Below are 13,743 nucleotides of genomic sequence, written 5' to 3'. Positions count from 1 at the left end.
AGGTATAAATATTGGGCGAGATTCTTTGAGAATTGTTTCCTTAACCTTGACTTTAGCTGTGTAGGGATGGAGCCTGGTCTCCTAGGCCTCCCAGACATGTCCTGCCTGGGCTTACTCTGAGGGTCAACCCCCGCCCCCTCCACATTCATGCTGGAAGAATAGCAATTTATTATTTTTTGTATATACACGAATGATTTTTTTTGGATTGTTTTATACACATACACAAAACTGCGATCTTTTCAAAGCATACTTTCTAACTGCTTGTTATATTATTTTTGTATGCTGATTTTTCCACAGCACATACATTCATTCGCAGTCCTAAACCATCAAAAAATCCTTAACTAACTGTCACATCAAATCCCAAAATGCGTGGCTTCTGTTTAGATTTCTAAGTAAATAACGGTACTGCTAATTGATACTGAGTTGCCCTTATCTGAATTTGAACATATTGTTCTCAAAAACAACAAACGAGGGATGGCATAGAATTATTTCGGCAATCTACGCAGTACACAAAAATAGGGCTGCCCAATAATGATATCCTCGGATGAAAGCCGTAGGCGAAAAGAAATGTCGGGCACCCACACTGATCGCCGTAAATAACCGAGTGAGTAGACGCGGCGAAAGGACTTCTCCGCGCCAGTGCACTTCTCTGGAGCCCCGGGCTGCAGGCGAAGGCTGGGCGCAGGGCGGGCAGAGGGCGCGGGGAGCGGGCGCGGCCCCGGCGCGGCGGGAAGCGAGAGGCGCGGGCGGCCGCGTCGCGCGGGCCGCGCACTTCCGGCCCCGCCGCGCACTTCCGGCCCCGCCGCGCGCACGCTCACTGGCGGGAGCATGGCCGCCGCCGGCGCCGGCGCCGCCGACCTGCCGAGGGGGCGGCCGCCGCGCCGCTCGCTCCTCGGCGCCGCGGCTGCCCCGCGCGGGCGGCGAGCCTGGGGCGGGGGCGGCGTCCGCTGGGCGAGGGCGGCGCGAGGCCGGCGGCGGTGAGGGCGGCCGCGGGCGTGCAGGCGCCCCTCTCCGGGCGAGGACGCCCCGCCTCCCGCGAGGAGGATGCCCCCCGGCGGGAGTGGACGCCGCCGGCGAGTCTGGAGGCGCGCCTGCGGGTGTGGACGCCGCCGCTCCTGGTGAGAGCGCCCAGCCATTTCCGTCGCCGGCCCGGCGGTTCCGCGCCCGGGAGGAGCCGGCCGGCCCTCGGCAGGGACCGTTTCGGCCCTGCCTGCGAGGCGTCCGAGCGCGGCTGCTGGCGACCCCCAGGCCCGCCGCCCTCCCCCTGCCAGGGGTCGGGCGACCGGTGTGGGCATCGGGAGGAGCCGGGCCGCGGTGGCCCCACGGCGCCCGCGGACTGGGAGGCTTCCCGCCGCCCGGCGGACCAGCCGGTGTCAGACCACCTGTGTTTCACCACCTAAGAGCTGCCAGGTCAGGTCTTGCCGGCGTTCTCAGTGGAAACCGCCTTTTCCCACCTGTTAGTGGCCTTTTCACTTTCCTCTGCCTTGACTTTTTTTTTTTTGGTAATATTTGTTTATTTGGCTGCTCTGGGTCTTAGTTGTAGCATGTGGAGTCTAGTTCCGGGACCGGGGCCGACACCTGAGCCCCCTGCTTTGGGAGAGTGAAGTCTTAGCCACTGGACCACCAGGGAGCTCTTCTTTCTTGGTTTAGCGGTTCCTTTCCTTAGCTCTTCTTCACCAGTAGGTTAGGGTAAGTTGTTCTGCAGAGCGTGAAGTGAGTTACTCGTACGTCCTTATTCTAATCCATTAACATCTGCTCTGCTCGCTGTGTGCCCCATACTTGTTCGCTTTGTCCACCCTTTCAGCTCCAGTAATCTTTCTGTGTTGTTGCTCAGTTGCTAAGTCGTGTCTGACTTTGTGACCCCATGGACTACAGGGCACCAGGCTTCCCTGTCCTTCACTGTCTCCCAGAGTTTGCTCAAGAATCTTTTGGGGATACATTCAAAATAAATGACAGATTATTATTATTACTTACCCCCTCAAACACCTCACTGTGCTTAACATCAATTAGAGTTCAGTATTGCTCTTTACATTTTCGAGGGAAAACTGACTTACAGTGAAATGCACCACTAGATGAGTTGTGACAAATGTAATTTCAACTTTTATCCAAATTACCATTACGCCAAAAGATCCTTTCAGTTCAGTTCAGTCAGTCGTGTCTGACTCTTTGCCGCCCCATGGACTGCAGCACACCAGGCTGTCCATCACCAACTCCAGGAGCTTGCTCAAACTCATGCCCATCGAGTCAGTGATGCCATGCGGCCACCTCAGCCTCTGTTGTCCCCTTCTCCTGCCCCTATCTTTCCCAGCATAAGGGTCTTTTCCAATGAGTCATTTCTTTGCATCAGATGGCTAAAGTATTGGAACTTCAGCTTCAGTGTCAGTCCTTCCAATGAATACTCTGTACTGATTTCCTTCAGGATGGACTCGTCGGATCTCCTTGCAGTCCAAGGGACTCTCAAGAGTCTTCTCCAAAACCACAGTTCAAAAGCATCAGTTCTTCAGTGCTCAGCTTTCTGTTATAGTCCAGCTCTCATATCCATACATGACTACTGGAAAAACCATAGTTTTGACTATATGGACCTTTGTCGGCAAAGTAATGTCTCTGCTTTTTAATATGCTGTCTAGGTTGGTCATAGCTTTTCTTTAAAGGAGGAAGTGTCTTTTAATTTCATGGCTGCAGTCACTGTCCACAGTGATTTTGGAGCCCAAGAAAATGAAGTCTGTCACTGTTTTCATTGTTTCCCCATCTATTTTCCCTGAAGTGATGGGACCAGATGCTGTGATCTTAGTATTTTGAATGTTGAGTTTTGTTTTTTTTTTTTTGAATGTTGAGTTTTAAGCCAGGTTTTTTACTCTCCTGTTTCACTTTCATCAAGAGGCTCTTTAGTTCTTCTTCACTTTCTGCCATAAGGGTGGTGTCGTTTGCATATCTGAGGTTATTGATATTTCTCCTGGCAATCCTGATTCCAGCTGTGCTTCATCCAGCCTGACATTTCTCATGATGTACTCTGCATATAAGTTAAATAGGCAGGGTGACAATATACAGCCTTGACATACTCCTATATCTTTTGTCAATTAAAAAAGTTTAAGGACTTGGGTTTGTAAAAACGTGTTTGAATGCCAAGCTTTTTAGTGTTTCCCACCCACAGCCAGTAACTTTTCCCCCTTCTGTTGCTTGTCTCTCTCTCTCCTACCCGACTTTTTAGTTTGGAAAGTTTTGCACTTACAGAAGTGTTGTAGGAATAGTTCAATGAACACTTGTAGAGCCATCCAGGTTATCAGTCATTAACACTTTGCCTCATTAGCTTACCTTCCTTTCCTCCCTGTCTCACACACACATACTGTGCTGTGCTGTGCTTAGTCGCTCAGTCATGTCTGACTCTTCGCGGCCCCATGGACTATAGCCTGCCAGAGGCCTCTGTCCATGGCGATTCTCCAGGCAAGAGTATTGGAGTGGGTTGCCATGCCCTCCTCCAGGGGATCTTCCCAGCCTAGAGATGGAACCCACGTCTGCCTCATTGCAGGTGGATTCTTTACTGTCCAAACACATAAAGACACACTTTTTTGTATTTTACAGACAACCCAAGAAGATAAAAGGTCTGTTACTCACAGGATGAGACTTATTTTGGGAGAGCAGGACAGGCTTCCTAAAGTGATCCAAAAAAATCAAGAGAGACCACGCAAAAGCTTGCTAGGCTTTATTCATTTATTAGTGAGAAGCTTGTGGGATCAGTTAGGGATTGAACTCCAGGTCCTCGGCATTGAAAGTGCAGAGTCCTACTCACTGAACCATCATTGAAGTCTTTCTCTGGGCTTTTATAGTGATTAGAGAATGGAATTGGGATGATGGTGGCCTTGCATTGATTGGGGCTTGGATGGTTTGAACTTCCTGCCAACTGCAAGGAGAAAGCACTTTGCTCTCTCTTTTCTTTTTCAGGCTTCTTGTTCGTTCGCCTAGTTTGCAGAAGGAGACGGGGCGGTAGGTGGTGATGAGGATGGGAGTTGAAAGCTGCCAGCAGTCAGTCATCAGAAATGAAGTCAGACTGTTGATCACAGTTGTTACTCAGATGGGTAACTTTATTAGGACAGGGCTAACATTAGTGGCAAACAGTTTATTTTTGTTAAAGAATGTATCATTTGAACAAGTAAACATTATCATGTTTGGTCCACAGAGATGTCAAGAACCATGCAGATGGCATCAGACAGCTGAAGTCTAGCAACCTCTGATGTCAAACATCCAGTCGTCGGGGTTAAATGAATTCCTCTGCAGCGTCATAGAGACTGGGGGAAAAGCCCTTCAGAGGTGAGTACCTGGGAATGGAATTCTCCATAAGCTTTATTTATTTCTGTATTTTTTACTTTACACTATTGTATGGAATTCTCCATAAGCTTTAAATCTCAAGGTACCAGAAACATGCCAAGTGGAGTCTGGACCAGTAATTCTGACTCCCAGCAGTTTCAGTACCTGCTTTTTTTTTTCTTTAATAATTGTATTGAAGTATAATTCACATACCATAGAATACACCCTCTTAAGATACACAGTTCAGTGTTTTTAGTAAATTCACTAAGTTGTGCATCCATTACCAATATCAGTTTTAGAATATTTTCATCATCCTCTGAGAGGAAATGCGCGTCAGCATTAGCTCTCACTTCCCATTTGCTCCATTCCTCTCGGGCCTAGGCAAGCACTGCCCTACTTCCTGCCTCTGAATTTGCCTGTTCTAGACATTTCACACTGATGGTCATACAATGTGTAATCTGTTGTTTTGGCTTCTTTCACTTAACAGTGTTTTCTAGGTTCATCCACATGGTAACATGTTAGTACTTGGTTCATTTTTACAGATGAATAATAGTCCATTATATGAATATATTAAATTTTTTATCAGATGATAGCCATCTAAGTTGCTTTCATAGAATAATGCTTCTGTGAACATTCACATACAAGTTTTGTGGGGGTTTTTTTTGTGGACATATGTCTTCATTTCTCTTAAATAACCTAGGAGGGGAGCTAATTGTAGCCATCCTGGGGGGTGTGAAATGGTATCTCGATGTGATCTTGATTTATAATTCCCTGATGGTTAATGGAAGGGATTGGGGGCAGGAGGAGAAGGGGACGACAGAGGGTGAGATGGCTGGATGGCATCACTGACTCGACGGACATGAGTTTGGGTAAACTCCGGGAGTTAGTGATGGACAGGGAGGCCTGGCGTGCTGCGATTCATGGGGTTGCAAAGGGTTGGACATGACTGAGCAACTGAACTGAACTGAACTGATGGTTAATGACATTAAGCTTCTTTTCATTGTGCTTGTTGGCTGTTTGTATATCTTCTTTGTAACACTATCTATCTGGATCTTTTGCCCATTTATGAAATGGGTTATTGATCTTTTTATTATTTAGTTGTAAGTATAGTTTATTCTGGATACCAGTGCCTTATCAAGTATATGATTTTCAGATATTTTATTCAGTCTCATGGATTGTGTTTTTAACTTTCTTAGTAACATTCTTTGAAGCACAAACAGTTTTAATTTTGATTAGTCCGTTTTATCTCCTGTGTCACTTGAGCTTTTGGTGTTATATTTAGGTTTCTAAAGATTTATGCCTGTGTTTTTCTTTTAAGAGTTTTGTTGTTTTGGCTTGTATATTTATGCTTATGATGCATTTTGACTTAATTTTTCTGTAATGTTCACTCTTTAAGATTGATAGTTGCAATGTGCCTTTTACCATCCTGAAAAGAATTCTATGGATAATATTAAAAATCCATGTAATTTTAAAAAGTAAATGTAAAGAATCAATAAAAGGCATTTATATGAAAAATGTATTTCTGTATTTAAATGCTTGGCACAGGTACCTAAAGACATAGGAAGAAGTCTGGTGCTGGAGATTATAGGTTTGGGTTAAGAGAAATAGGACACTCAGAACTCATTGTCCTCAGTGAAACTGGATGAGGGGAGGTGTGACTGGATCCTGCTGGAACCTGAGTGTTGTGGGTGGATCCAGACCAGGTGTATTAAATAGGAAGGGAGGAACGTGCCTTGGTGGAAGCAGATTCTAAGCGCCTCACTCAGTTGAGGCAGCTCAGGCTGTCTGGATGGTCTGGGGTGACAGGTGTGGGACCCATCACCCCCTCCGCTGTAACCTGCAGCAACATTAGGGTGATTTGTTGGAGAAAACAGTTCTCCAGACAGAGCTGAAGTCTCAGCATGTGCTGGGGCACCGTTCAGTGGGAAAAACCTTAACGACCACCTTCTTTGGTGGCCATGGGGAAGAGAAGGCTAGGGGAAACTAGTCATGCTGGGGCTCCAGAGAAGCGCTTGTGAATATCTGAGGTCAGGTCAGAGGAAACGTGTATGTGTGTGGAGGAAACAGAGAACTCCCCAAATCTGTGAAGAGCATGAGGATGAGTTTTTTACCACATAATTTTTGTATCATTGTACTGCCAAAAATTGCAATACACAGATATGTATGAGGGTAATAATAGATTTTAAAAACAACCTTAATTAATGAAATTCAGTTCAGCTCCTTCATTAATTACCCTAATTTAATACTGTCGCCCTGAAGTCTGTCTTAATGTCCTCCTATATACTTGAGATAATTTGTTCTGTTTGCAGTAACCGCCAGGGCACTTCTCACCACCTCGGGGATTGAACCCAGGCCCACGGCAGTTAAAGCACTGAGTCCTAGCCACTGGACTGCCAGGGAGCTCCCAGTTATTGTCTGTCTGTTTTCCTATTGGCCACCCTAGTAGGTGTAAAGTGGCATCTCACTGTGGTTTTGATTAGCATTTCGCTAATGAGCAGTGCTGTTGAGCATCTTTTCATGTGCTTACTGGCCATGTGTGGGTCATCTTTGGAGAAATATCCATTCAGATCCTTTGCCTATTTAAAAAATTTGGGTTGTCCTGTTATTATTGGGCTGTCAGAATTTTTTTTTAGTACCTTCTACAAGTCCTGTATCAGATTCATGCATTGTAAACATTTCCTCTGATTTGATAGCTTGTCTTTTTACTTGCTTAGTGCTATGTAAATCTCATTTCAATAGAGGAAGTGTTTATTATAGATAAAATGGACATTGCTTTTGCTCCTCAAGGCCTGTTGCCTTCCACACTTCCACACAGTCGTGATCACAGCTTTGGTAGGCATGTTGCCAGGGCATTTTAATATTTTTACTTCGAGAATATTTTGTGTGTCAAAATTTTCACTAAGTGGTATCGTCTTATATATGATGACATATATCTGACTTACCTCATTTCTTTTAAGTGCACACACTCATCCTCCCCTTAAACACATGCAGGGAGGTGCTCTCCATCTCTTGTTTCCACAGGACAGCTGTAGGACACCCAGGCTCCAGTCTAATCAGAAGGCCAATTTGGAAACATGCAGCCTTAAAATACTTTATCAGTTTATTGACATAAGGTAAAGCGGTCTACTGCTTTAATCTGAGAGCATTTTGATTATGAGTTTGGGTGAGATTTGTTCAGATTACTTTAGTTATTTATTGAGATGGGGTGTAGGAAGTGTCTTCTATGTTGATCTGAAAATGTGGGGAATCGTATCAGTTCAGTTCAGTCGCTCAGTCGTGTCCAACTCTTTGCGACCCCATGAACCACAGCACGCCAGGCCTCCCTGTCCATCACCAGCTCCCGGAGTTTACCCAAATTCATGTCCATTGAGTCAGTGATGCCATCTAACCATCTCATCCTCTGTCGCCCCCTTCTCCTCCTGCCTTCAATCTTTCCCAACATCAGGGTCTTTTCAAATGAGTCAGCTCTTCGCATCAGGTGGCCAAAATATTGGAGTTTCAGCGTCAGCATCAGTCCTTCCAATGAACACCCAGGACTGATCTCCTTTAGGATGGACTGGTTGGATCTCCTTGCAGTGCAAGGGACTCTCAAGAGTCTTCTCCAACGCCACCATTCAAAGCATCAATTCTTTGGCATTCAGCTTTCTTTATAGTCCAACTCTCACATCCATACATGACCACTGGAAAAACCATAGCCTTGACTAGATGGACCTTTGTTGACAAAGTAATGGCTCTGCTTTTTAATATGCTGTCTAGGTTGATCATTACTTTCCTTCCAAGGAGTAAGCGTCTTTTAATTTCATGGCTGCAATCACCATCTGCAGTGATTTTGGAGCCCCCCAAAATAAAGTCAGCCACCGTTTCCACTGTTTCCCTATCTAATTGCCATGAAGTGATGGGACCGGATGCCATGAGCTTCGTTTTCTGAATGTTGAGCTTTAAGCCAACTTTCCCACTCTCCTCTTGGGTGTAGGGGTGTCTTCTATGTTGATCTGAAAATGTGGGGAATCATATCAGTAGATATTCTAATGTTCCACAGTCCTTGCTTTCCTGGGATAAATCCAACGTTGCCATTTTGATAACTTTTTTCTCCTTCTTCATTAAATCCCCCTTTTATGATGACTATCACCTTGTATGGCTTCTTATTTTTTAATGATTATATTCTTGTCAAAAATGGTTTCATGAGTTGTTTCATGTAACAGACTCTCGCTCTTCTTCACCTTCTTGGATGTTTACTTGTTTCTGTAATTTTTGCTTTTGCCTTCCTCATCACCTCCCTGCCACCTCCTGTTGGTTTTCTGTGTAGCTTCTTAACTTTGAACAATGATCTCACTAACTTGCAGCCTTCTCTTTAAAATACAAGCATTAGGGAATTCTTTGGAGGTCTGGTGGTTAGGACTTTGCGCTTTCATTGCTGAGGGCACAGGTGCAGTCCCTGGGTGGGGAACTGAGATCCTGCAAGCAGTGCGGCTCGGCCACAAACAAACAAACAAACAAACAAACCCACCTCAGCCCTCTCCCCAGATGCCCAAGCACTAAAGACCGACATTTTCTGCCGAGGAGCTACTTTAGCTGTGCCTTCCTCTGCCACGTGTTTTGAGCTGCATCGTCATCAGTTGTTCGGCGCTCTGTTTTCTAAGTCAGTGCTTGCTAACTTTCATCAGGATTTCTGTTTGATCTGTGGATTACTGAGAAACACGTTCTCACTCTTCCAAATAAAGAGGGTTTTTAAAAACTTAATTATTTTGTTGTGTATTTGGTGCTCATTCTGTTACTGTATTTTTTTCCCCCTTAACTTTAAACTTTTTATTTTGTGCTGGGATATAGCTGATTAACAATGTTGTGGTATAATAATTTCAGGTGAACAGCGAAGGGACTCAGCTGTACATATACATGTATCCAGTCTACCCCAAGCCCTGCTCCCACCCAGGCCGCCGCATCTTCTATTACTGGTTTTTAACTTGACTACATGTGTAGTCAAAAGACTGTGGTCTGGCCTTTGTTGAACCTGTTCTTTGGCCTGGTCTATGGCCAGCGTAGCGTATGTTCCACTTGCTGGAAGCCTTTGGCTCTGATGGTTGGCAGTGGTCCTTCATGCAGCTGTGTGGCCAGGCTGACTAATTACATTCTCATGCGTGTCTGTATTCAGTCTTTCTGTATTTCCATTTCTGAAGGAGGCCCTTTAAACCCACCCAGTATGGTTGTATTTGCTGACCTTGCTGTGTGTTTGCAGGCAAAATGTTAATGTAGACTGTTACAGAGCCCTGTTGTCATCTTTGAGGTTTGTTGTTGGTTAGCAAAGAACCAGCAGTCTCTGTTTGGAGAGCATGTGTCTGCTCGAAACTTTGGTTTTGTCTTCTGTGTTGTTTTGCTTTTGGTGTCTGTTACAAACACATTTTTTTTAACACAGTCTGACACGGTGTCTTTATCTTACCCATCAGAGTCATTTATTGTTATTGGTGATGTCCTGTTTTATACTTTCTATTCTAATGTGTCCTTTCTGAACTTTCACCCTTGCCGCCTTCTTCTAGATCAATCTGGGTTTTTTGTTTGTCTTTATCTTTTCCTCCTCTAATAGGATTTTTCCACTGCAACACTGTTGACCTCTGGGTCTGGTCACTCTGTTGTGAAGGGCTGTCTTGTGTTTTCAAGGGTGTTCAGCAGCATCCCTAGTTTCCAGTGGCATCTGCTCCCCAGTCAGGTCAACCAGAGCTGTCCCCAGATGGTGCCTGGTGTCTTTTGGGGGTTGAAAACCACTGCTCTATGGACTTGGAAGTTTTACAGGGAGGTTGATGACAGATTTCGGAATGTCAGAACTTTCAGGAAAGTAGGCCCGTGCTCTGTCCAGTCCGTAAAGGCAGAGCTCTGACCACAAAGGGGGGTTGAGGACTGCCTGTTCAGTGCTGACGTAAGACCGTTGCTGGGTGTTGCTCTGGAATATGTGCTGACCGCTGGTGGGGAAGGGCCACGGGGACAAGCAGAGTGGCTGAGACGGTGCTCCCGGGTGAGCGGTGACACGGCCCCTGGTCTGCCGTGCCTCAGACTAGTCCTCTTGGTGATCATCACCCCCAGCACCGTTCCTCCTGTCTGGTCTCTGGGAAGCGGGAAATGCCACATGGTTCTTCTTGAACTTGCTCTTGGCTCTGTCCTTGACTTTCGTTGTTTCTCTGCCTTGTTCATATATGAATTTCAAAAAGAAAATAAGTGAAAAGACAAACACACACCTGGCCTGTCACCGTTTTCATTCCTCTTCTAGCTCAGCTTCGTGTACTTAAGTCTGTCTTTTTCACTCTTTACTTTCCAGCCCGGGACACAAGATTGAAAATGACAGCTTGGAATGTGCCTGAGGAAGGGCTGTCCTGTGACGTGGAGATGGAGGCATTCGGGAGAGAGGCTCCTCGTCTCTCCACTCCAGGGCCCAGCTGGGACTCTGAGAACCCAGAGGGACGTTTGAGGCGATCAGCCTTAACTCAGGAGGAGCCAGGGGCCCGGGAGGCAGCTCCTGAACATCCTGGGTTTGGGAAGCATTTGAGCGTGAGCGCAGATCTTCCACAACGTCAGAGAGTTCCTGCAACAAATGGTTTCCGTGTACGTGGCTCAGATGTTAAAAGTCTGGATTGTGACCCAGCTTCACATGCTGGTCAGAAAAGCTACGCAGCTAAGAGAGCGGGTGACAGGGACTCCTGTGGGAAAGCCTTCAGCCATTCCATGGAAGTGACTCAGTTTGGAAGAACTCAGACCCGAGAGAAGCCCTATAGATACGCTGACAGTGTTAAGTCTCTCAACCACTTTACCCCTCTTGGCCAACAGAAAATCATGACCCGAGGGAAGAAACTGTGTGAAGGTGAGGACTTTGGGGACCTTTTCACCCTGAGTCCGTCTCCTAGTGAAAGCAGGAGTGGCAGTCCTGGAGAGAAGTTGTATAAATGTGCCGAATGCGGCAAGTGCTTCAAGCGGAACTCTTCTCTTGTCCTGCATCACCGAACTCACACTGGGGAGAAGCCTTACGCCTGTGATGAGTGTGGAAAGTCCTTCAGCAAGAACTACAACCTGATCGTGCACCAAAGGATCCATACAGGAGAGAAGCCCTACAAGTGCAGCAGGTGCGGGAAGGCCTTCAGTGACGGGTCAGCTCTGACGCAGCACCAGAGAACCCACACCGGGGAGAGGCCTTACGAGTGTCCGGAATGCGGGAAGACCTTCAACCGAAACTCGTCCCTGATCCTCCATCAGAGGACTCACACGGGGGAGAAGCCATACCGATGCAACGAGTGTGGGAAGCCTTTCACGGACATCTCCCACCTCACCGTGCACCTCAGGATCCACACTGGCGAGAAGCCCTACGAGTGCAGCAGATGTGGGAAAGCCTTCCGAGACGGCTCATACCTCACCCAGCATGAGAGGACTCACACGGGAGAGAAGCCCTTTGAGTGCACAGAGTGCGGGAAGGCCTTCAACCGCAACTCCCACCTCGCAGTGCATCAGAAGATCCACTCCGGGGAGAAGCCCTTCGAGTGCACAGAGTGCGGGAAGGCTTTCATCGAGAGCGCGTACCTCATCCGGCACCAGCGGACGCACACAGGCGAGAAGCCCTACGGCTGCGACCAGTGTCAGAAGCTGTTCAGGAACATCGCTGGCCTCATCCGGCACCAGCGGACGCACACTGGCGAGAAGCCCTACGAGTGTAGTCAGTGCGGCCGGGCCTTCAGGGACAGCTCCTGTCTGACCAAGCACAGGAGGATCCACACCCGGGAGACGCCATACCAGTGCCCAGAGTGCGGCAAGCCCTTCCGGCAGAACTCTCACCTGGCGGCGCACCGGAGACTCCACAGCAGGGAGGGCCCCAGCCACTGTCCCCAGCGTGGGAAGACGTGCCGGAGGGGCTCCGCCCTCATCCGACACCAGAGCTCACACCCCGGCAAGCAGCCCGTGGGCGCTGAGGGAACATGGGCCGCGCTCTCTCCCGACTGACTGGCTCTCAGACAGCGTCGTGTGGGAGGAGGGCCTCCAGGCGTGGCTCCTCCCTGTCAGGGGAAAGCGCTTCTCCGAGCCCGCAGCGAATCGACAGACGTGAGATGTTCCCTGGCCACCCTGTTCAGTCTGCAGGTTCGGGAACTCCTGGAGAGAATACAGGGTGGTGATAGGCGTGGCCAAGGCGTCATGGGTGACTCCCCCGTACCACGTGTGACAGCGCACCTGCGTGACAGTGCGCACACTGGAGTGAAGCCTGCGCTCCCCTGGAGAAGCCGCCCGCCCGAATGTTGGGATCCCGGAACTGCAAGGCTCTTCTGTAATCAGGGTGAGGGGTCCGTGACAGGGAGTGTTTGCCTCGCGGTCAGTAGGCAGACTCCTGCTAGAGCCCAGTGAGGGGGACTGTTGGCTGGAGCCCTTACATGCTTTATCTGTATCAGCAAAAGCCTACACACCACTACACCCTGCAGCGACTGCAGAGTTACGCAGATTGCTGTTTGAATGGATTCCCACGCTACTGTCCTGCCAGGTGCTGGGGACTTGTTTCAGCAGGGGCAGCTGGGTGAGGAAGTTGCTTGTGAATGAACAATGATGTTTCTTCTAAGAGGAGACTGAGTAGATTCCTCCAAGAGGGAAGGGGTTGCTGCTCAGAAACGCGAGGCATTGCTTTAGTTGTTGAGCCAAGCAGACAGAAAACACTGAGTTGGCATGTTTGTGTTGTCACCCCTCATTGTTCACTTGGGACACTCCTGATTTGTGTGGCCATGCCGAATCATGATGATAAAGATTTTGTTGTCGTATTGAAAATGCTTATAATATGGCCAGCAGCTGAAAGCATAAAATAGACTTGCATAGCTACAGCCATGTAAAGGCACACACACGTACAGGTGTAGGTTGGAAGTTGATCACAGAGAAATAAACGTGGTTTTTCTAAGGGACTGTTGACTGTGTGTGATTCTTCCTCCATCACAAATCATGTGGTGGTGGTTCAGTAATTTGTTGAGAAGTGAAAAGGTGGGGTTTCTTTGGACCATTTTCAGACCAGAAGTGCCTGGATCAGGATCTCAGGGCAGTTTATGTAAGAATGGATGGGGGAATGGAGGAGGGGTATCCAGGGGGAACCCCTGCCCCCCATGGATGGGAGCATCCAGGCATAATCTGCTCTGGGTTTAGCATCCACAGCTCAGGGCATGAGGATAATTTCTCTTGTCAGAACCTGGAGGATGAGAGGGTGTTCCCGTGGAAGATGGGAGTAGGCCACAGAGAGGTCTAGGAGGACCTGGGGCTTCCTTCCTAGGCTGAGCAGCACTGTGACCTGCTGCCACTGGTCAGGGTGGCCTCAGAGCCCCGGGTGGTTCTCGTCGGGGGGAAGGCCACTGAGGTAATTAAGGCTGTGAGATGATAAATCTGCATTATATTAAGCTGCTGGGTTTGTGGTAGAAGAGCTGACTCACTGGAAAAGACCCTGAT

General features: G+C 47.9%; 1 protein-coding gene across 9 annotated transcripts; it reads left to right on the top strand.

The window, feature by feature from the left end:
- The first annotated feature begins 795 nt into the window (after nt 1-795).
- On the top strand, nt 796-13,211 carry ZNF329 (zinc finger protein 329). 9 transcript variants are annotated; one of them, XM_069552300.1, is made up of 4 exons: nt 802-1,456; nt 3,940-4,073; nt 4,175-4,305; nt 10,607-13,211. In XM_069552300.1, exon 4 carries the CDS (start codon nt 10,627-10,629, stop codon nt 12,271-12,273), a length of 1,647 nt encoding a protein of 548 aa, XP_069408401.1. In that variant the 5' UTR covers nt 802-1,456; nt 3,940-4,073; nt 4,175-4,305; nt 10,607-10,626; the 3' UTR covers nt 12,274-13,211. The 9 variants fall into 9 exon arrangements, with proteins under 9 accessions (XP_069408397.1, XP_069408398.1, XP_069408401.1 ...); XM_069552304.1 differs by having other exon boundaries at nt 817-1,118; nt 3,940-3,981; XM_069552301.1 differs by having other exon boundaries at nt 817-1,410; nt 3,940-3,981.
- Nucleotides 13,212-13,743: the final 532 nt, after the last annotated feature.

This window comes from Ovis canadensis, chromosome 14 (genome assembly GCF_042477335.2).
Source record: "Ovis canadensis isolate MfBH-ARS-UI-01 breed Bighorn chromosome 14, ARS-UI_OviCan_v2, whole genome shotgun sequence".
NCBI classification, from domain to species: Eukaryota; Metazoa; Chordata; class Mammalia; order Artiodactyla; family Bovidae; genus Ovis; species Ovis canadensis.
Note: the sequence above shows the minus strand (reverse complement) of the source record. Positions and strands in the feature narration are given on the sequence as shown.

Bases quoted from the DNA above. Each gene is read 5' to 3' on its own strand.
- ZNF329 (XM_069552296.1), top strand. From the start codon at position 10,627: ATGACAGCTTGGAATGTGCCTGAGGAAGGGCTGTCCTGTGACGTGGAG.